The following is a 24,814-nucleotide window of genomic DNA, read 5'->3' on the forward strand; positions in this document are numbered from 1 at the left end:
AAATTTGCTCTGACAGTAATGTATCTCACTATCATTCCTGCCTGATCCTGATTTTTTTTTTAAATACCAGGGTAGCAACCTGTAGTACTGCAGAAACAGGATTAAAATGCTCATTAGTTTGTGCCAGCATAGCCTATGTTGATGGGAGCTGTAGTCCAAGAACATCTTGAGGGCCTAAGCTGACCCTCTTGCTTTATTATATTAAATTGTCTTTAACTAGCCTTTCCACATCTGTACCCCCTTCTTTCTTTAAATTTATTTTCTTGATTCCAAATTAACTCCTATGCATTTTGGATGTATATAATAACACTCACCTGAGAGTGATCATGCAACTCCTTCGGGTAATGAATGTAATATATCTAATAGATGAAGTGTTTTTTACGTTATGTTGATTATAGTATCAAAAACAAATTAGTTACTTCTACTGTATGTATCTTGTTTCAACTACATCTGGAAATTCTTCAGGAATCCGTGCCATATAGATTGTAAACCTGTGTAATAGATTTCAATGGCAGGGGTGGGGTCTTAGATATATCATATTTAATGCATGAACTTCTTGTTCCATGTTACATTCTGGAAGATTATTATTCTTAGGTAACATATCTGCTGGGGTTTAGTCCCAGACCCTCCCTCCCCTATGAATACCAAAATGTATGGGTGCTCAAGTCCCATTATATACAATGGCATAGTAAAATGGTGTTCCCTATATATAATGGCACAATCAAGTTGTTTTTTTTTTTGGGGGGGGGGGGATATTTTTCAAGCCATGGACACTTGAATCTGTGGATACAGAATCCATGGATACTGCACACAATTCGGACTTCTATTGGTTTACCATGTTAACAGACATCACTTTCCAAAATGATTTTCTAAAATATATCTTGTTGACGACGTGAAGAATTCTTTCTTGGTGATGATGGCAGGGCACTTCTCAAGCTGAACTTTCTTATAGCTAATACAAATAAACTCTGCCCCAAAAGCTTGTTGTTTTTGTTGATATTGACATTTGTAGACAATCTGTTGTATTCTTTCAAGCATGCTTATTTTATGAATGCATTTCAAGATTAATGGCACACAGAAATTCTTACTTAGACATTGTTGCCATCCTCATTGCAGCTCCTCCCAACTGGACGCAGAGAATAAACGATGCCCATGTGGCTATCGAGGAAAACATCTACTGGGAATGTAAAGCAAACGGGAGACCAAAGCCTTCTTACAGCTGGTTGAAGGATGGTGAGCTGCTCCTCCCGCAGGTATGAACAATGTTTTGGGCTTGGTGTCCTTGGTGCTTTGAGTTTAGGAACTGACTTGAAAGAATTTGCTCTGATGTAGTGACCTTTTCATGCCTGTATAGTTTATTGCTGTTGAAAAAGAAACTGATGAAATCATATGGCCTTAAAATTCCATCTGTCCCATCGCAGACTTCCTTCCCTGCTGAGTGAATGTCACAGATTCACCTTGAGCTTTCCTTGTAATTAAAACAATGACACTTCAAGCCACACTTTTTCAAAGGCAGAAATTACCCTCAGGCAACTAATTCCCTACTAACGCTCAATAAAAGTTAGTCATTTAAGTGCCATTTTCTGCCTTTGACAAGTATTTCTCTGAATCAAGTGGAACTTGGAAGCAGTGGGACTCATTTCCAACAGATATATTCACAATCAAATGAAGAGCTCATAAAATGACTGCATTTTTTTCAACAAAATCCAACTTATAGCAAAAACCAAGTTAAGTGTGAACTGTGAAAAGAATGAATAGTTGATTTAGACTATAAACCTCTTCCACTCCCATTTGTGAACTTGTGTTAAAAAAAAAACAATTGAGCTTTATGGTATGTAAACAAGCCCTCTGGTCTGTATCAGTAACCTCATTCCACTTCTCCAAGCCTCTGCAGGCATCAGCAACAAGGGAGTTGACCTACCATTAGCAATGGCAGAGTGAATTGCCTAAAGATTAATGATCTATGGAAAGGGAGGCAGTAACTCATTGGTAGCTGCTCTATTTTAGTTTCACCAGAGGGGATCCTCTCAGGTCTTGATTGTCTCAATTATGAAGGCAAAAACTCAGCAAATTACTCACTATTTCCAGGGCAAGCAGGATTTGTCACCTGCACTTTGGCAAGGGAAAGAACTGGTGCCTACATTTGATCAAGTGCTAATGACAACTGTGAAAACACTGCAATACAACCCTTCAGCCAAGGAGAAAGCCAATCACATTTTATATTATATTAGTTATTATGTGTCTGATTGTTAAAATAGAGTCAAACTCCCATTGAGTAGGGAAATATATTGCTGTCCTTTTTAAAATGGATAGCATGAGTTCCATATCCTTAGGCTGACAAATGATTGCAGGCTCTATTGTTCCACATGCTAATTCCACTTGCTTCATGCTGGTCACTAGCAGATGGTCTTGAACTTAAATCACATTAGACTAAAGTAAGGATCGTTAAATGATTAACATTTACATCTTTAGGGTGTTTCATTCTGGTGGGGTGAACTGCATACAATTGCTTTGCACCACTGAATGCGATTACTTTCCCCATTAACCTTCAAGGGAGATGAAAGCTAATAGTTCTGCTGTTGCAAATATTGTGAACAAGTTGTCTGGCTGCGTTAGGCCATAACGCAGCATAGGACAAAAGCAGTTTGGGATTCCAGTTAATCTCCTTGAAGGGTTATTAATCTGAATGGCTCAGATGTTCAGTCAATGAGAACTCAAGCAAGAAGGCTCCAGTTTTAATGGTATTTACACACTATTGTATTGTTTTATTTTATGATTTAGCCTTTAAGAGGTCATAAATTTAGATGACAAATAAATTGCATCATATATTGTATCCTTTTGCAACTTTTGCTCTCCCATATTAAAATAAGGATATCCTTACAGGGACATATTGTTTGTTTGTTTGTTTATTTATTTGCTTACTATATTTTACCCTGCTCTTCTCACCCTGAAGGATACTCAGAATAGCTTACAAGTTGGCAATATTCAATACCATGGAAACAACAAACAAATACAATAAACACAAATATTAAAATCATTAAAAGCTAAAAAAAAATCATAGCATTAATACATTACTTTTGGTCCCAATAATTTCAGGTGCTGGATACTCAATATGTGCTGACTTATATCAACTTGGAGACTGTATACAAAGAGACCCAGGCATAAACATGTTGTATATACATATCATTTGAAGTTTTAACGAAACATGTTGACTTATACATTCTGAGCCAAGTTTCCTTTGTGTATATGCATTTATTAATTTACTGTTTTGCAGGAAAGAATTCAGATTGAACATGGCACACTCACCATAACCAATGTGAGCCTCTCAGACACCGGCATGTATCAGTGTGTAGCTGAAAACCGATACGGAGCCATCTATATCAGCGCAGAACTGAGTGTAATCGGTGGGCTGTTTTTACTTTAACAAAAATCTTGATGAATCTAAATTATTTTTCTGTTCTCTGTGAAGTCTGCAAATAATTTATATTTTGTCCTACTGAAATGTGTACCGTTTTTGTCTTGTAACATTCTCATTCAAAAGTAATTGGGCCTTTCCAGCATCCATTTCATAACAGCGATCCACATACATGAAAGGAGTAGACAACTCTAGTTCTTTAATCGGCATATTCTTTTGGTAGGGGGTGAAGTTGGTGGGTCACATGCTAGGAGAAACTTGATGTGAATGAGAAAAAGATTCCTTCATTGCAGGTGCTGGCCAATCTGCTGCTATGGAAGTGGCAAAGCCACTCTCAATTTTATAGCTCTACCTCCTCCTGATGCTCTGAATATTCATTGCTCGCCCATTCCATTCTATGATTCTCAGGCACAGAACCTTTACATAATTTGGAGCAATTGCCTGAGGAGCAATGGTAAAACCAAAAGTAGATTCGCCTCCTCTGCAGCAGCAAATTCATTAGGCTTTTGTGATCCCACATAGTCCTTGCTTCCAGGGAACTTGGACACTTTTCAAAGGATTCTGCACAAATATTTTAGGACAGGATTGGACAGACTTCAGGTTCTTAAGACTTGCTCTTTTTTTCATTTTCTAAGTAAAAAAAATGTTAAGCTCCATATGTCAGATGCAGCCATGAAAACAGCTGGAAGCCGGTAAACAAACCAGGATTTATTTGAGCCTGGGAAATTGTTTTCTTTTTCATGTCTTAGCTCACATTCTTTTCATCCAAACAATTTATTTTGATTAATTTCAGCTAAATTTATAGTGGTGTTATTGTTGCAACCATTACATAATCGGAAACCAGAAATCTCTGCAACTCTACTGAAGCTGGATCTAATTGCCATCTAATCCAGTGTCTGAATCCAGATTATCTTCTTTGAACTGGATTAAGTAGCAGCATACACTTTTATAATCCAGTTCAAGGCAGGTGTATCTCAGGGTAGATGGGACCTGAAATTCACCCAGAGGTCAGTTAGACAAGGGAATGATTCAGTTTTACATCCTCTTCAATTCATTATTGTTTTTTTAAAAAAATACAGATTGTAAATATTTACCATCTCAAATATTTTAAAAAACTGAAATGAAATACTCATCTATCTACATGTGCATAACTAAATTTCTACATCTCTATCCAATACAAAGAAAATATAAAAATCTTGTTGGTGCAGCTAACTGTATAGCTTTTGAAGATGAGGATCCTGACATAAAATAAAATAAAATAGGGGTGGTGAGTACAAAAGGCTTTGAGTACAAAAGGATTCATATGCAAACTTTTGGGACTTTCCACACCAATGCAATTGGTAGGGAGAGCAATTTGCCTCTCCCCCTGAAGGAGAGAATGGTTGGTTCCATTGGAACCATCTAGAAAAAGGGGCGGGGCTGGCTGACTGTTACAGCCAGCCTCTTCCCTTATTCCACAGACCTCGCTTGCAACTTGGATACCCAGAAATTGATGAATTGCATTTCCCAGATTTCCTTACCTAGCAGATACTGGCTAGGACATCTGTGTGTTTGTGGTACATGTTTATAGAGCCAGGTTTCTCTTCTGTCCCTTTTCTGGCACCTGATTTAACCTCTGTGATGAGACTGTAATATTATACTGTCACTAAAGTCTTTGGATGCACTTTCATGGTGCACATAGGCAGTAGAGAATGATCCGTGTCCAAGAATACTTATAGTATCTTATGCCACAGATTATTGCTGGTGCTGTTGCCAGAGCAAGAAGACTGTAATTCTTCTCCCCTTGCTTTTACCACCACGACCACTTTCCTATAACAGGTTGTGATGTCTTATGCAAGAAGATAAGAACATCTCTGGTGCATCAGTGCATTCCAATTGTGGGTACAATGACTGAACAATTCCTCTGAAATGCGTGTTGAAAACAGCAAGATTATAATACTGTTTGCTCTGCAAGTGATGAATGTCCTTTCACAAATCTATATCCTATTATGGATTTTGTTTATTCTGTGGGACCAAACAATGAGGCGTCCCTCTTTTTCTAGATATTGAGTAATAGGGCATCCTCTTGACCAATAATTGCTGCCTACTGACTTGTGAAAGCACATAAGCCATGTGGCTTATGTACTTTCACCAGTCAGTGGGTAGCAATTACAAATATGGTGGAAGTTAAAAGAAGCTGTCAACAAACTACTGGAGAATGAAAAAAACATGTTATAGTTTCTACAATAGCTTCTAAGAAGGAGTCCCTGAAGATTTGCTACAATATGCTGTTGTTTGTGAAACTGTACTTGCTTTGGGTCTGACATTGTCTGGCTGTGTACCTTCTTGCTTCATTCTAGAGTTGTCTGATAAATAAACAGATATTATAAAGCAGGAAAAGTCTCCAGTAGTAATTTCTCCCAAGAAAGTGACTCTTGGAAGCTTGGAAAAGAGGGACATATTCAATAAACCAAATGCATTACGGCACTGTGGTTCAGTCTGTAGTATTTTAGGCATTTTGCTTGAAATTATGTGAGTTGGAATCCACAATCCCTGAAGAGTGTCATGTTAGAAAAGACTGCATCACTGTGTCTTGGAGCTGCACATTTTTGAATGCTAACCCAGCATCCCAAACAGTGCATGTGCTTGCTGACCATCAAAAGTTACCCCTAATTAATGTAGAGAATTTACCACCACAAAAGTAGCCCTGATTATATGTTTCCATGGGTTCATGAAATGTACAAATTGATGGAAACTTGTCCTTCTACTACAATCCCTCTTATATGTTGAAATATCATCAGGTTTTATATAGCTTTGTAAAACGCATTTTGTATGGTCTTGATACCGACAGAACTGATATATGCAGTTTCACTTATCCATGATTTCAATTACTCTGTTAATTCACTTAAGGTCTCCTGTACAAGCTAAATCCTCTTCTCAGTACCACATTTGTCCCAGAGAAAATTGTAGGGTTTGCTTTTATCCACGCCAAGTCTGGAAACATGTCCCTTATGGATATAGGAGTCATAGTGTACATGAAAGTTAGCCAGACGTGATTCAGTCCAATCATTTGTTTGCATCCTTAAATCTGTGATGTCTTCCATAATTTGTAGTTTTTAAAAATGCTACTTTCTGAAAATAATTAATTGAATGGATAATTAAAATAACTAGTATATTGTATTATACAATTTGTTCAGATTATTTTTATTTTAACTGTAACTTCTGAAAGTAATAACATCCATTAAAGGAGTGTATTGATGCCTGACAACCTCATATGACTCCCATCTGTTGAATGTCGACATGTGTTATGGAGAGATGCATGTAGACTCAATATAAATCAGGGCCCGTCCAGACAGGCCTTAATCCCAGTAGGAACAGGGTTTGGGGTGGCCACACACCCACCCCAAACCCTGGGATTTCCCTGGTGGATTGGCTCCATGTCATCATGGGCCAACCCACAGCCCCACTCCCTTTACCCAAAAACCCTTACCTGTGGAGCATGCCAGAGAGTTCTTCTGGTGCTTGAAAATGACATGTCGGGGGACAGGGGGAGGGGAGTTAAGATCTGGACTTAAGTTCTGAATCTTTGCAGGTGTTTTATTAATCCAGAGCAAACTGGGAAAACCCAGTTTTCTCTGAATTAATACAGTTTTACCTGAGGCAACATTTGGACAACCCAGGTCAAACCAAGACAGTTCCTCCATTTTAGGCCTGCCTGAAAGTGCCCTCAGATTTCCAATTATTTAAAATTATATTTTACCTAGAAGGTAGGGATGGAATGTTGAAAGAGTGGTTGAAAAGCTTGTCCAGAACCTATTTTATGAAGGAAACACCATTTTATTTCAGTGTAGAAATAGTCAGTCCTGCAGAGAAAATGTTTTCTGCACAAATGTGGAATTTCTTTGACATAAAATTTACTCATTGCCGATTTGCATAGAAAACAGTACATTCTCTAGCATAAACAGTAATTTCTGCAGAGTTATTAATATTTCTGTGTTGAAATGTTATTTTCCATACTATTTCATATATAAAAAAAATCATATTTACTGTGAAAGTCAACATTTTCTGGGCAGTAATACATATTTATTTTTTCTGTTTTTAAAATGCTATTTTGTAGATATAACAGCCACATATGAATTTGTGCAGGATCAGTCCTGAATTCGAAATAGTATTCAAATTGTATAACTTCAAAGATTTCAGTGCAACAGGAAGAAAATTGCTGAAACTACTTGGTATTATCTTCAAGAATAAACTTAATTGTAGTTTTACAAGGTCTTTAGCTTTCTCTGCCAGAGAGTGCTAGTGCCTCATCAAACTACAGCTCCCAGAATTCTGTAGTATTGAGCCATGACAATAAAACGTCAAATTGCATGAATTAAACAGTGCACCCTTAGTGAAGTACACATCCCTACTAGAAACTTATACATGTGGAAATGTAATTTCCTTAATACAGATATCTATGCATTCAAAACTGTATGGTGTAGGGTCAGGAATAGCAGTATCATTGTCCCAATGCCCATTAAATGGGTGGAGTGTTGTGTGTGTGTGTGACTCACACAATAAGGTACATAATAGAGGCTAGCAATATAAAACTCACTGATAACAGTTCCTACAGAAGATAAGAACCTAGAATGCAGGTTTTGTAGATATTGGATTGTGCTTTGACTATTAAGTTGTAAGTAGTTTCCTAACAAGGCTAACAATAAACAACTACCAATATCTTTTATACAGTAGGGATATAAATCAGTACCATAATGCTTCATTTGCATGCAATCTTCTGCCTTGCAACTATTGCTTACAAACATATGAATGAAATATTTTAAATCTTATTATATAAGTACACTTCTTTGTCACTTTCTCATATGTAGAATAAAACACATTGAAGTTTGTAAGGCACTCCTCAACAATTCTTCACAAAATTGTTGCCAATATCACATCTTCAGATCAAGCTATAAACACTCCAAAAATGTGCAGAAGTCAAAAATGACCCCATTTCCACCTTTCCTTACTGTGCTATCATTCTTTTGGCTTCTAGCAGAAGCCTGTGAAGTATTGTTTTGCTCAGTTGTGCTGCTTTAAGAAAGCTTTTATGTGCAACAAACCCAAGAATCAATAGAAAGCTTTTGTGTTTCAAAAGAATGAATACAATTTGTGATTAGATAATATTGTTTTTGATATGTTTCAAAGAAAATGTTCAATAGCATAATTTCCATTTCTTCTGAAGAAGATGGTTTAGGGTATTTTCTTTATTGGTCTTTTTATCACCAAGGATAGATGCTTGGAGAGGAGGGAGTCCCATTCGTCTAGTGCTACTGCTGTAGGAAAGAACAATGGAGTTCAACACATTACGATTCCAAGTGGCAAGATTTATTATACATGTTACCTTTTGCAAGCAAAGTTTTTATTTATTAAAAAAGCAATTAAATATTCGTTTGGACTATTCAGCAGCTGATAGTAGTATAAAAGCCTTCTTTTATTTTGTGTAGCCCAGTATAGTATAATAGCTCCATGAACATACCTACACTCAGCTGAGATATATACTATTCCTCTGAACTTGCCATACCGCCCCTGAGACCCTCCCTCAGCTATTTCCAGCCTCATGTGGACAGGGCAGGTTTGGAAAAGCATTTGGCTATGTCCCTGAAGCCAGATGCAAAATGATTACATCAGCACTGATATCTCTAGGGGTTCCCCAAAGGTGGTCTCATGGCCAGATGCTTCTCTGATCCTACCCAGTTTTCATCAGGCACAGAATGGCTAAGGATGGCACAGTGACTGGGGCATTAGGCATATATGGGCATTGGGGAAACATAACTGTGCAAATACTGCTAACAGGTTGCCTGCCAAATAGTATGATGTCAATCAGTTATAGTTTTGCTTATTACTTTTTATTATAATATATCCATTACACAGGATGGTATATCAGTAAAAGAAATTTAAACAATTTGAAATAAGTAAAATCATAAATCAGACTTAAAAAATAGTAAACAAGTTAACAATAATATATTTTTTATTTATTACCCACCTCTTCTTTCACATAAAACTGACTAAAGGTTTAGAACATTTTAGGATCATGTCCATTTATATTTTGGGAGTAATCTACCAGGCCCCAAAATGATATTTAGAAGATATATCTAACTTAGTACTAATCAAATCCCCAAAGGGAGTCCATTGCTCTGGAGATGGTCCATTTTCATGTTCTTCACAAATGTGTTACTGTATTATTTTCTGTTGGTGGTGGCACTGAAATTAGTGTACATATCACAGTCAATTGCATCTTAGAATTGAAAAAAGTATAGTATTTTTGCTAGTAAAAGACAGAGGAAGGCCCCTTCAACAAATTTCATTTCTCAGAAGTTTGTTGATATTTTGTGCAATTTCTCTAAATCTAATGTGAAATGTTTTCTTATATGGTACATTAGTCAATTATCTTGCTGCTGCATCATATTCAAAATTAGCTTCGTGTAGAAAGCATTATGGTAAGCTAAATGGGAGGTTAACAGTGTATTGACTACTGTGACTTGTTGACGTGACCGTAGGCAACCTGAGCCATAGAATTTATTTGAGCTTTCACTGAAAAAAAAAAATCAGCTTAGGGATATTGTGTACCTGTTCATCCTGGATGGTTGCAATACCATCCAGAATAGATTAAATATCTAATGTCCAAACTGTGGAACCAGCAATAAACTGAGCCTCAGTTTTTTGATCATCATTCAACCCAAATTCTCTGAATGAGCAGAGTATTCCTCCAGTTACATGCTGTAAGCAAAAATGTGATATCCACATTTTCTGCTTATAATTTTCATTTCCTTTAAAAAATGTATTAAATCCCAAATGGATGTAAAACATGATATTTCTTCCGGATTGTAGTATAAAAGATATGGTCCTTGAAATAAGTTGTTGAGTGAAGAGAAAGAGAGATGTATGACAATAATAAATCAGGGGCAATCACTGTATTCTTCAAGCCCTCATCAAAGCCTTTGTATCTTCAGATGTACCTTGAAAAGCATGAACAATGGTTCTATTAGTCCTAAAATTTACTTTCAGACTTCATGTAGATTGTGCACAAAGACAAGAAAAGCATCAGTAATCTAAAATACAGCCATAAAAAGAAAGCACCAAAAGGACAAAAAGATCACAGATTCAAACATTTTTAATGAGGGAGAGGTTTGTCTGTAAAACAAAAATCAACACAGCTTTTTTGTTTGTTAATTTTTCCATTTTTGGCAGGCAAGCTGTCTCCTGATCAAGAAGCATTTTTAAAACATAAACATTCCTTATCTGCCCTAGTCTCTCTTTTTTTGTAGCATCCATATGAGTCTCTGTGATCATTTTCGTAACTCTAGGTTAAATCCAACATTACTCTAGCAGATATCTACTACAACAGCAACTCTTTCCCCCACTTTCCCTAGCCGTATTATCCAAAGTCTGCTCTAGAAAGGAAGGAAGGAAGATAAGTAGGATCATCCACAAAACAAGATGAGAGATGACTCTTCAAAAGAAAAAGAGCTCAGCTCTAAGCAACCCATTATGGCAACAAACCAAGAGTGCACATGGAAATTACAATGCATCTCAGTGGTTCAATCAGTGGCTGATACCAAATGAGAGACTCCCTCCTGGGCACACAGAAAAGTGGGCGACTTGGAAGGCACTGAACAGACTGTGCTTGGGCACCACAAGATGCAGAGCCAACCTTAAGAAATGGGTCCACAAAATGGAGTCTATGACATGCGAGTGTGGAGAAGAGTAAATCACAGACCACCTACTAACCTGACCCCTGCCACATGCACAATGGAGGACCTTGTTACAGCAACACCAGAGGCACTTCAAGTGGCCAGATACTGGTTAAAGGACATTTAATAGAATGCCAAGTTTGCAAACTTTGTATGTTTTTTAAAAAATACAAGACAACTGTTTTGTTCACTTTTGACACAATAAATAAATAAATCTCAGTGGCTCAACATGAACTTAGATAAATATCACACATTCTAAAGACTGAATTTGCAACCAATAGTAGACCTCATTATTCTGCCATAAACACTTAATCACTGGAAGATCTTTAACTATCAGATCTAATACTTGTAATCTCTTTCAGAGTGTTATGTACCATACAAGGATCATGCCTTCTCTGAACACTCCTTGTTCACCCCATATAATACTGTCTCGGCCCATGGTGTGAATGAAATTGTGCTGAGTTTTCATCTGAGCAGTTAGATGTTTACAAGACAGTCTTATCAGATTTAGAACTAAAATTAAAGGATTCCTTTGGTTGCTTGAAATAGATAATAAAATCCTTCTTAGAAGGCTTAATAAAGAGGGAAGAATGTTAAGAAGCCTTGTTAACTGGTTAGTTTGATAGAAAGTGATTATGCATTGATCTGGAGTCTATTCCAAAAATATGTGTACAACTTATATGACAGTTTGGATTAAATCCACTTGTGGGACAATCTCCCTTATGGAAGTGACAGTCAATTTCTTGTAAACTTCACCCTACTACATACATGATTGTGCTGCTTAGCTGTGAAGGAAGGAGAAGAGATTATAAATCAGACCCATTTCTTCTTTCCTTCTGTCTTCTATCATCTAGAAATACAGCTGTCTTTTAATGATAATTGTAATGCAGCAAGAACAGAAGGCTCAGTTTTAATGTTTTTATATAATATCCTTTTGACTCACTATTCACAGTCCCCATGTTTGACATTTGACGTTGAACAACTATATATTTCCAGTCTACCAAGCAATTTTAAATTGCTAGATAGGTCACTTACACTATGAATGGGAAGCTGATGAAAAACATAGTTGATTTTTAGTTTTGTAGTGTTGTTGTAATAAGTTTTAAATTATTATTTATTATTAAAATAGATTGATGGATTTTGCATTATGGTTTACATGTACTCAGTTTTGAGAATACTTGCCATTTTTCCCCCTCTGTGCCCGTCTGTGAACTCACCCTCTCACAGCATGATAGAGGTTTGCGCTATGTTTTCTTCCGAACACAGTTCCCTCATCTACTACTTGTGTGATCTTTTATTGCTATGTTTTCCTTCCTTTTCCCCCTCTACCATCAGATTCACCAACCTTCCACTCTCTATTTGTGTTAAACAGCAGATATTCTTCAAATATGTAGTCATTTTCAGTGAGATGACAGTGTAAGTCTGTTTCAGTACAAAAAGGAAAGGAAAAGTTGTCTTGTGGCACCTTTCAGACTAGCCAATTTATTTCAATGTAAGAATTTGCATTCTACCAATTCATGGCTAGAATAAAAGCTTATGCTGAAATAAATTCTTTGTTGTGTGTCTTCAAGTGATTTCTGATTTATAACCACCTAGTGCAAAGCCATCATGGGGGTTTATTGACAACATTTGTTGAAGGTAGGTTATCCATTAATTTATTCTGAGGCAGAGAGAGTATGACTTGCCCAATGTCAAGTGGGGATTTGAACTTTGGTGTCTTCAGAGTCATAATCCAATGTTCAAACTACTGCACCACTCTGGTTCACATTGGCTAATATTAAATATGCTTTCCCTCTTAATCTTCACATAAGTTATGTATAAGTAGCTTTGCAAGAGCAACATCTACACTGACTAGGTCAAGCTACAAATGCCCATGAATAGTGTACAGCTTGAAGAGTTTGGAATGATTTGGAACTAGAGTCCATTAGTCTGGCCAATATCACTGTTCCAGACCACATGGTGGGGATAATGATGGTGGAGGAGGAATTGACACTTCTCATGCAATCCAGTTTAACAATATGGGTCTCTTCTATAGCTGGGTTTATGGAAGGTGTGCCGGCCAACAAACTGAGCTAGAGCCTTGAAGTGGCAAACTAAATCCTTTATGGTGAATTGCCATTGGGAAGCAAAAAAACAAAACAAAAAAACAATTCAATTTAGCCCAGATTGAGTCTATTCCCTCCACTAAGAAATTATAAGAGAAATACATAACTATACAACTGACACAATCTTGTACACCATATTAGAGACAAAACAACATATACACTTATTTATTTCTAGGTCAAATAAAACTATAATAGAACATGGATTTTTTTACAATTTTCTCCTGGTAATTGAATGTGTTTTCTCTGCATAAAAATCCCTCTGCAACACTTTGGGATATTCATATAAGGGAAAATACTGCTGTAAACTGTTTGTTTATTCCTGCATCAGAGAGGAGACTGCAGGAGTAATTCATGCTCACATGAGAGATCAAATTCCTAGAAAGTGCAGTATTGTCATGAAAGCAAAATTATCGTAATCCTATAGCCTTGAGACAAGTTGTTCCCAGTTGTTACTGCTGGAAAAAGTACTATCAACTAGTTGCTAACCCTTGTCCAAGGTAACCATTACTCCCATTGGGCAGGTGACAACATCAGGAATGCTACCCATGCTACCTACTTATGATCTAGTAGGAGAAATCCCCCCCCCCTTCTGTCTGTTCCAAAATCCTAGGCCCACAGGCTAATCAGCACAGGTTTTATGGGTTGTGGACTAAAGTAAATTACAGCCTGTGTATGAACCAGATTATTAAGCCAGTGGCCACATGCAGAAGAGTAGAGGTGCAGATAATACCTTGCCACACACAGCATGGGTTCAAAAAGAAAAGGCAATAATATGTACAGGCTCAAAACATTTGCTGCTGCTGCAACTACTACTGCTACAACAACAACAACAACAACAACAACAACAACAACAAACAAACAAACACTTTTAATTTGTTACCTGCCTCTCATAACAAAACATATGACTCAGCTGGGAGACTAAGGAGAATGGGACTGGAGAAAGAGAGAATGACCTTAGCTTCTCATCTGGGAGGCTAAGGGGAATGAGGCTTGAAAAAGGGAGGGATCCCCATCACCTTAGCCTCTCAGCTGAGAAGTTAAGGAGAAACAGTGCCGAGACTGGTGAACTTGCCAGCCTCTGCTTGATTTCCCAACTGGCCTCATTCACAGCCTGAATGAGGCCAGTTGCTGCTCCACCATCAGGCCAAGGCTGGTGAGTTCACCAGCTTCAACCTGATGAAGGGATACAGGCACCTTTTGACATGCAATTCTAATGCACTATCAAATGTAATGCACATCTCCATTTTGACTAAGCCATTAAGGAAAAAAAAGATGTGCATTACATTTGTGTAAATAGGTTAATTCCTTTAGACAGACAATGTGGTATAGTAGTTTAAGATTTAAGAATGTAACATTGCAATGGATAACTTTATGTCTTTTGGAGTGTAACTGTTTTCATTAATTCATAGTTAGAGGGAGGGCGTCAACTTACAGTTTTATATCACAAGCTTATAGAATTATGATGTATGTTTTTATAGTTATCAGAGAGGTAATATTTGGATTTTGGATAATGGGGAAATAATATGGTGCATATAAAACATAGCAACTTTAACAGCTAACTGCAATGGGAGACTGGAATTATAGCACAAGCACTCTCCTAGCTCTGTTTGTAGATGGAATCAGTTCTCTACTTCTTTGAAAGAGTTTTTCAGGGGAGGGAAGGATAAAAGAAATTGTTTCATTATGTCAGATGTGCTTGTGGAAGGATCTTTGTATCCAAGAAGTTGTTTAGTTCATATCTTCTCTAATTATGGAGAGGGCACATTATGAAATCTAGTGATGTGAACTCTACATGATCTATAATAAGTAAATGCAGCTAAAAACGTTTTAAAATGATGATGGTTCTCATTGACTCCCATGTTGTCTTTCAGCTGTGGGTCCAGATTTTTCCAAAAACTACTTGAAAAGGTTAACTCTTGTTAAAGTTGGTGGTGACGCAACCATTGAGTGTAAGCCCAAAGCTTCCCCAAGGCCTACCTTTACTTGGAAGAAAGGAAAAGAGATCCTAAGAGAAAATGAGAGGTAATACCTGATAAGTAATAACTATTGCTTGCATTAAAAGACTGCTAATATGCTTGATGCCCTGGAAATCAGCTTGTGGATAAATGTGAGCGCAGCTGTTCAGCCAGAAGATAGAAAGCATCTAATATTAATTCCTGAAATCTCTACATTCTGTTACATTTTGAATTTCAGTCTTTTTATTTTGAATAACCTCAAGAAAATAGCTAGCAAACAATATCATTTCAGGGAAATTGTGAAGCTGAACATTACCTATTCAAATTTGTTGTAAATTTATAGCTTCCTGATAAATATAAATTATTTAGAAATTAATTGAACAATTGTCATATTTCATTTAGAGATATCACTTTTGATATGACCTAAGTAGCATAGTTAGAAGGGTTTACATTCAGCTAGATACAGATTCAAAAAAAGAAATCAATTTTACTTTTTTTCTACATAAAAATATTAGTTTGTTTAATTAAACTGACAGCAAAAGACAATTGGAGATACAGCAGTCTTTGTTTGATTTCCACTGGAATGGACAGAATGTGTAAGTCTTGTGATATCTTAAATATTTCATTTTGTCTTAAGTTTTTCAACAGCACTATTCACTTCATTAGATGAAGTTTTTTCCTTACTCGGCAGATTATTAAATTATCCTCTGGGCACAGGGAGGAGATTCATAAGCAAGTCAGAGGGAATTTAAATTTAAATTGAATTTTGGGTGCCGTACTTCAGGAAAGATATTGACAAGCTGAAATATGTCAATATAGAGAAGGATTACGAAAATGATAAAAGGTATGGAAACCAAAGCCTGACGAGGAACAGCTTAGGTAGCTAAGGTATATTTAGCATGTAGAAGAGACAGCTGAGAGGGAACATGATGGTCATGTTTAAATATCTGAGAGGATGTCATACTGAAGATGGAACAAGGTTATTTTGTGTTGCTCCAGAGATTGAAATTGGAGCAATGGATTCAAACTACAGGAAAAGATATTTCACCTAAATATTAGAAAGAACTTCCTGATAGAAAGAGCAATTTGGTAGTAGGATGTGTTGCTTCAGAGTGTGGTGGAGTCTCCTTTGGATGTTTTGAAACAGAGACTGAATAGTCATATATTGGAAGGGGCTGTTTCATGAAAAAAAGATGTCTGTACCTTAGTGGGGATGCAGGTAGTGGAATTACACATTTGAACTGAATGTCTAAAACAGGGGTAACAAACTCATTTTCACCAATGGTTACATTAGGTTTATGGTTGCCTTTAAAAGCCCATTTGTTATTGTAAGACTATAAATATAACTATGCGCCCTTCTACACAGACCTAAAACCTCTGGTGGGTTTTGGATTAGCCTAAGGCATCCAAATGACACTTCAGGCTAATCTGGATTGATCCAGCGTAAACCTGAGTTTTCAGGTTTACTTAGGGTTAAAAAAACAACTGCAATAAGATCCAGATCTTTACATATGTTGGAACTGTGGGAATTAAGTCTTGGGATTGCTTTCCATGATCCTGAGGGTCAATTCCCACTGCTATCCCAGTTCTTCAAACTCTAGTTGCCTGAGGGAGGGATGGCACTGCAGTCCTCCACTCCTAGCCTCCTTTTCCCCTTAAAAACATATTTTGATCCAACAGAAACTGGGGAGCTGGATGCCCTGCACATCAATCTCTAGCCCACCCACCAACATTGCAGGATTTGGGTATTCTAGGTGGCCTAAATTCTGAGAGGAACCAGCATTTTAAATGCCAGCTTCTTTAGGGATTTAGGCATGTCTAGAAGGGTCCTATGTTGCCCTGGAATTAAAAGCCTTGAGGGGCCACATAAAGTAATCTAGGGACCTTGTCACATGGCCAGTAGTGGCTAGTGGTGGTGCTCCTCTTAAGGGCAGGAAATGGACCTTCGCCTCGACTCTCTTTGACTCGCCGACTAGCCGGCTTAGATCTGGCAACACAGGAAGCCTCCTGTGTTGCCAATTCAATGGGGGAAGCCACACACAGTATGCACACTCCTCGTTTCCCTCCATGTAATTGCCCTGCTGGCCAGCAAGGCAAAACAAGGTGAGACAAGGGCTCCATGCCTCACCCTTAAGAGGAGATCAAGCCAGCCATGTGACAAGTCCCTAAAGAATGGAATTGAATGATGTTAACTGTGCTACTGGGAATCTTGCACTAGAGGCACCCAAAGACACTGAAGCAGAACTAAGTTAGATGCTTGCCCAGGAGGCAGAACCAATTTTGAATAAAGAGTTTTATTGCTTTAGGTTTCTTATGCTTTTCATGAAGCACAGTTACTGTACTACACCCTTAATGAATAACCTGCCTTGAAGATGTCTCTTATTGGTGCTTGAAAGCTATACAATTGCATTATTAGGGATTTTGCCCTGGGGTACAATTACATTATTGCAGTCATTAAAGGTACTTCATCTCCATAATAATGGAAATCTCTCTTGGAGGCATAACTGCATCAAAGTTAAACCTTAGAAACTACACTCCAGCAGGTAAATTATGTATTGCCATGCAACAGATTTAGATATAAGTTGCAAATTTAGCTCAGGAAATAAAAAAAATTCCTTCATAGCCATTGATCTGTATCTCAGAATCAGTTTCTGGAGTTTTCAGGAACATCAATGCCCAGTAAATGTAAAAAGCCATGTTAGACTGGGTTGGTAATCAAGGGGATATTGTAACACTTAGAGACTGAGAAAAAGAAATTTGTGGCATAAACCTTCTTCCAGTTGTGTCTACTACTGCATCTGGTGAACTACACTCAGCTACAGAAGCTTATTTGACAAACTTATTTCTCTCCATTAGTCTCAAGGGTGTTAGAATTACCTTTTGCATATTAAAACATTTTGCTATTGGGTGATCGGTTGATCAATCTATATAGGTAAAGGGATTTTTTCCCCAAAAAGAAATGTGACAAGCAGGCATGTAGCCTGGGGGGGGGGCTTGAGGTGCTTCAGCCCCCCCCCCCCCCGAAATTCTCATGGTGGTTCGCGAAAAAGGTTTACTGGTGCATTATTTAAACTGTTATGTTTATTCATATCATGATCTGATCACCATACTCAATATATCCCATATGCATGGGGGTATTGGGGTAACGATTCAAAAGGTTTGCTAGGGTAGACCCTCTTTCACTCAGACTCAGCCCCCCCCCCCCCCCAAATCGAAATCCTGGCTACGGGCCTGGTGACAAGTTTGTTCTAGATCTCAAAAGATTTGATTTACTACCTAGCCTCCTTCCCTTCCTCCCTCAAACACACAGCATGTGGACACAATCTCAATCTTTTTCTCTTTCATAAACACACATAGCCAAACCTTTGCAATGTATTAGCAAAATGATTTGGCTTCTGTCTCTTCAGCTGTCCAAAATAAAGTAAGTTCTATTCAAGGTAGCTTCTTAGATCATTCTTAAGTGAATGAATGCATTATATGCCATTGTCTAATCTAAGGCCATGTAAGGCATGTGGATCCAGAATTTTTCTCTTTTTCCAAAGTGCTAGAAAGATACAGCATTTCCAAACACATTAGAGAGCTGAGCCAAAACTAACAAAATGAATTTCAACAAGGGCAAATGTAAAAAGAAAGACACCCAAGAAAAAAAGAAAAAGGTGGGGGAAAGGGAGGGAAAAGAGGAAGGAGGAAGAGAGAAAGAGAAAGAAAAAAAGAAAAAACAAAAAAAAAGGAAGAAGCGAGGCAGTAATAAGATATGATGGAAGTATATGCAGCCTTTGTTTTCACTTATTATGTATTTTATTCTAACTAATTGTAAAACACTTTGTTTATGCATCCCTATCTTACCTCAATAAAATATCTTTTTTTAAAAAAGAACAAATGTAAGATACTACACTTAGGCAGAAAAAATGAAATGCAAAGATAAAAGTTGGGTGATGCCTGGCTTGACAACAGTCCACGTGGGAAAGATCTTGGAGTCTTTCTGGACAACAAGTTGAACATAAGCCAAAAGCGTGGTGTAACAGCTAAGAAAGCCACTGAGATTTTGGACTGCATCAAAGGGAGCATAGTGTTTAGATCGAGGGAAGTCATGGTGCCTTTGTATTCTGCTTTGATTAGACCTCACCTGCAATACTGTGTCATATTCTGGGCACCGCAATTCAAAAGAGATATTGACAAGCTGGAAAGTGTACAGAGGAGGGCAACTAAAATGATGAAAGGCCTGGAGACCATGTCCTATGAGGAGTGTCTTAAAGAACTGGATATGTTTAGTCTGCAGAAGAGAAGGATGAGAGGAGACATGATAGCCATATATAAATATGTGGAAAGGTGGCATAAGGAAGAGGGAGCAGCCTTGTTTCCTGCTGCCCTGGAAACTAGGATTTAGAGCAATTGTTTCAAATGACAGGAAAAGAGATTCCACCTGAACATTAGGAAGAGCTTCCTAACTGTAAGAGTTATTCAGCAGTGGAACTCTTTGCCTCGGAGTGTGGTGGAAGCTCTTTCCTTGGAAACTTTTAAACAGAGGCTGGATGGCCATCTGTTAGGTATACTTTGATTGTGCTTTTCCTGCATGGCAGGGGGTTGGACTACATGGACCATGTGATCTCTTCCAACTCTATTATTCTATGATTCTATGATACAAAACAGAGTTAAGTATCAAACCACTGGTTGCTCAAGCTTCTTGATCTAGAGATTTGGAGATATGTATTTCCTGGAAGATGTATACAGGTTGGTGATTACGTTCCTCTTGTACATTTTTGCACATCTGCATTCAATTGCATAAAATCAGCTATGTCCTTAAGTATGGTTGCTGATGAAAAACTGTAATAGAAAGCTTTTTGATGGTCATGGCAGGATGTTCAGAACTTTCTTCTTACAAAAGTTTATCATAGGACAGTGGTGTTTTGGACTTTAGCTCCCACGATTCCTAACAATGGTAAACCGGAGGACCAAAAGTTGGCAACCACTGTCATCGGTCATCACACTGTACTTTAGTTGCTATCACACTATAAATCCAGTGGCTGTTTTCTATAGAATTCTGGCTTTGGCCAGAAATTTTTAAGACCCTTCCTGAACTGCAAATTGCAGGATTCATCAGGGGGGTTTGCAACTCTTTAACAATGTAGTGTGGTCATCTCCTTAGGTATACATTGGTCTATGATTGCCAATATTTCTGTTACTTGACAAGAAAACGGGTTTATAGGGCTATCACCAGGATCCCTTATCTGGAGATGTAGTTATGTTTCCTTGTGCCATCCCCCCTTCTCTCAAAAAATCTACTTTATGTTTATATGGTCAGTAGTACACTAGCTATAACAGTGAATTCATATAATTACAATGTTGTTAGGAAAGGCTTACCACTTTACAATTATTCGATAAGATGCCAATTTAGGTTTCTCTTGTTATTTGGTGTTTGGTGTCTGAAGCTGAAGTAGACAATCTCTATTGTAGATATTCCAGTGATTTCTGGAATCATCATGTTAATGTGTATGTCTACTACGAAATGCTTTGAATCATTTTTCATTTGTGCTCCTTTGTGCTCCTTTGGTATTAGCCTGATGTTAAGTTATCAGAATTAAGTTATCAGAATTTCAGTGTTGAACCTTTTCTTACTCAGTATTTATTTATTTATTTTATTCCACATACTTCTACCCCGCCCTTCTCAACCCCTGAGAGGGGACTCAGGGCGGCTTACAAAATGGCACAATTTGATGCCTACACAATAATACAATAAACGTATAAAAATAGCAGTTAAACAGTTAAACAATTAAAACAACAATATATATCACAGTCAATAAACCAATCTCATGCACAGCGTTCACCACTCAGAGTCCGTACTTTGTTCCACATTGTCTATTCCTATCCGTCGTCGCAGTCCTTTATTTATCTGCCAGATTGCCCGAACGCCTGGTCCCACATCCATGTTTTTAATTTCCTTCTAAAGTAGACATCATACCCCATCAGAATCTGGCCAGGTTCAAGCCTGGTTAGTAACTGGAAAGCTCATCACCAGGAAATAGCAGAGAATTTAGACTGTCTTCGCAAAAAAAACCAATAGCAAACTTCTTTGAAGAACTATTGACAAGAAACCACAATTGACAAGAAATTGTCATGATAGGCTGGAGTTGGAGTTGACTTGCAGGCCCATAGCAATAATAAGAAAGATTTGTCACTGCTTGAAAGTTAGTCTTATCAGTTCAACTAAATCTTTTTTTTCCAGTATTAGTGATTTCATAGTAATTTTTAAAACTTCATATTCCTGTTATGTTTATGCTACCCTCATTTTTAATAAATATAGAGAAAATGTTTTCTTATAAATGGAATGGGGATGGATGAATGGACGAATGGGAATATATCAAAAGTGAGATAGTACATATAATATAGTGTTGTGAAGGTGTTATTTTTGGTTTCTGAGACCTAGACCCCTTCCACACAGCTGCATAAAATCCACATTGAACTGGATTATATGGCAGTGTGGACTCGGATAACCCAGTTCAAAGCAGATATTGTGGCATTATCCATCTTGATATTCTGGAATTTATGGCTGTGTGGAAGGGCTTCTAGATTTTAAAAATCTTCAATTCTACAAGCTTGTAGACATTTTAATTGTTCGTGGAAGTAAGTATACAAGACTTCTCTGTGCCAGAATCAGTAGTAGTGGACAGGGAGAGAGAGAAAATATGTTCAAATGTGTTCTGCAGCACAAGTTGGCTTCACCACTATCTGACGACCCTTTCTGTGCCAAACTAAATGGAGGACTTTAGAGTCATGGGACTGTGTGACAGGTGGCTTCGGAAATTGCCTGCCAAAAAGATACAGATTACTATCACACTGTTCCCATTATGCCTATCATGTGGTGAATCCACAGATTTTTTTTTTTCAGAACAAAAATCAATCTCTCTCTCTCTCTTTTATAAAGGAGTAGCTTTTCATGTGTGACTCACAGATTGAAGTCTGGAGAACATCTCTCTCACACACATTCATTCATACATTACCAAATGTGTATTCTTCTTTGCTGGAAAAAAATCTGTAAAAAAAGTAGCATTGTAGATCACTTTGAGTCAGATTTCATAGCTGTGGCGCCTTTACTGTGACATATGAACAAGCTAATCTTTCACTTCTTAGTGATAGGTTTTAAAATAGTATCTGCTGACTTTGACAGGAATGTCATGATACATGATGATGTTAATGATTAATTATGCAGAACACTTTACTATTTTCTTTTTGGAGATTGGCAAACTATAATTACAAGCACATGATAAGCATCACCAAGCAAGGTAGCAACTTGGTCTAGCCTACTCAATCTGCTTTGTGATCAAGCAGTCTTTTAAATAATATTGCTAATTGTGTGGTATACTGGTTAAATGTAGGAATGCAGTATGTGTGAGAATTGTAGCAACCGTGGTTTCTACCACATAATCATAAAAACATAAATTTTCCTTTTTTTTCTTTATTAATAAAGAATTAAGTTATTGATAAAGAAACCAGTATATTTCAGTTTAAAAGGAATACCTTTTAAAAAACGGTGGCTGGTATCTTCTAATTTATGGTAACTGTTGCACATTAACATTTACAATGAGGAGGCATCCAAATGTGATTCCAAAATCCTGTCTTCGCAGCCTGGCAATGCCCAGACAGAAACTCTTCCGAAGCACTGGAAAATAAAATCTGCAGTTTGCTCCCAGTTGCAGAATACTTGGGAAAAGTAATTGTGGCAGGAATCCAGCAGCATGTTTCCATGGCAGTACATGACTGGGAACATGCTCTAAATGTTATTTCCCAGCATCCCAGGCTCCAGCATGATGGAAATACTTTGAATGAATGAATTTTATTACAGGAGGTTGAAATGTTAAAATGTTAAAATCAGATTAAAATCACTTTGGTCAAGTTGCTGCTTGGCTGAAATGGTGAGTTGCAGAGAATTGCAGTCAGTCGTAACTAAGTTACAACACTCTGTCATAATGGTTATCATGATAATTTAGTATCCAAACATTTTTTGTGAAGAAGAGCTTTGAAAACCTGCCAATCAAAATGTCAGGAATAGCTGTTGGGAGTTTTAAGGCAAAGGGGTATCTTGATAGCTTCGAGGTTCGCAAATGAACTGTTTCACCCTTCAAAATTCTGTTCCTTTCCCCGTCTTTTACTTTTTCCTCTAATGTGCCACAATGGCCTGCTATCTTTTTAACTGAAGACCTAATCACATGAAGGCCCTCAATCTGTGGGACAGTGGAGGAATCTGTCGGGCAGCAGGAGAAACTGTCACTAAACCGACATCACCCCATTCCTCATCACACAGGGGAAACCAACACCTAGCTCCCCCCCCCCCCCATGCTGTCCCTGGCTTATCTTGCTAATCTATTGGATTGCCTTATTTATTGGAATCTAATGCTCATCCTTTTTGTTTAAATTATTTTCCCGAAATTAGGGTGAGCATTAGTTTCATGTAATATGGTAATTTTAGTGCTGAGCCAAACAAAAGGGGAACTATTTGAGGGTTGCATCTCTAATTTAATTGTCTGTTCAATGCTAGGATTTGTAGTTTGGTGAGGCATCAAGCATTCTTTGGCAGTCCCCCGATCCCAAACTATAGCCCCCATGATCCTCTAACATTGAGCCAGGGCAGTGAAAGTGGATTCATTCTACAGCATAGATGCACCTCCAAGGCTTTATTTTCCATTGTTGAAAGCTTTGGTGTTCTAACACTTTTCTTTTTAAAGAAGCAATTATAAGCATGCAGCCACTGTAATGTGCACCTTTTTTGGTCAAATTACAAAGAGTGCACCTTTTGCCACTGCACATTATATTCAGCAGCAAACACATTTTTTTTTTAGTTTCAAGATTTTAAAAATTGAGGTGGTCATTATGGATTCAATGGTGCATTAGACTCAAGAAAATATGGGTATATATCCATTTATCTCAGTAACTAATACTCATCAATTCTGTATGGAACTGGGGAGCTGTATTGCTACCTCATAGCCCCGAGAGGCCATGCAACCCTCAACGGTTATGCTATCTCTCCTATTTGGAATAAAAAAAATTCCACACAGCCCTCCCAAGAAATGGTCAACAACAAACGATGCCCACAAAAGCATTTGCTTATTGTTGCAAGCCTAGTCTTTTTTTTTCAGAAACCAGAAGTAACCGGTCAGCCACTTCCTGTTTGAAAAAGGCATTATCTGCTCCTTTAAAAAGTGAAGGTCTGTTGAAAGCCTTCCAAACACATTCTTATAGCATGTCTTATCACTACATGCTTTGAAGGAGATATTCACTATTTTGGATAAGGTCCGCCCATGTTGGGGAGGACTTGTGGCCATTTGAGGTTACAACAACAGCTTTGGGGAACACATGTTTCCTGCATATCTCTATGATGGGCAGCATTTGTGTGCACAGAGATTAGTTCTGTTCTGCATGACAAGACCACAGATCAGACAGACACCATTCAATGGAAAGAAATAGGGCACAACTTTATTTAGCTATAACTGTAAATAACGTTGGTGCCTGGATGTGTCTGGATCTAAGCTTTGTCCAAACCAAATGCTGATTGAGGAACCTGTCAGACTGGCCTGTTGCCATATCCTGCAGGATAGCCCATACAAGCCAGTTTAGGGGAACCCTGGGGTGGTC

At 37.7% G+C, this 24,814-nt stretch overlaps 1 protein-coding gene across 10 annotated transcripts in view; it reads left to right on the top strand.

Moving 5' to 3' along the window:
- LOC132769389 (contactin-4) overlaps positions 1-24,814 on the top strand; it is a 643,374-nt gene that overhangs the window by 523,063 nt on the left and 95,497 nt on the right. For all 10 annotated transcript variants that reach the window (XM_060766321.2, XM_060766322.2, XM_060766323.2 and 7 more), the window contains 3 exons: positions 1,117-1,253; positions 3,275-3,404; positions 15,104-15,254. In XM_060766321.2, coding sequence (XP_060622304.2) covers positions 1,117-1,253; positions 3,275-3,404; positions 15,104-15,254 — 418 coding nt within the window. The remainder of the gene's footprint in view (positions 1-1,116; positions 1,254-3,274; positions 3,405-15,103; positions 15,255-24,814) is intronic.

Source organism: Anolis sagrei, chromosome 2 (genome assembly GCF_037176765.1).
Source record: "Anolis sagrei isolate rAnoSag1 chromosome 2, rAnoSag1.mat, whole genome shotgun sequence".
In the NCBI taxonomy this organism is placed as follows: Eukaryota; Metazoa; Chordata; class Lepidosauria; order Squamata; family Dactyloidae; genus Anolis; species Anolis sagrei.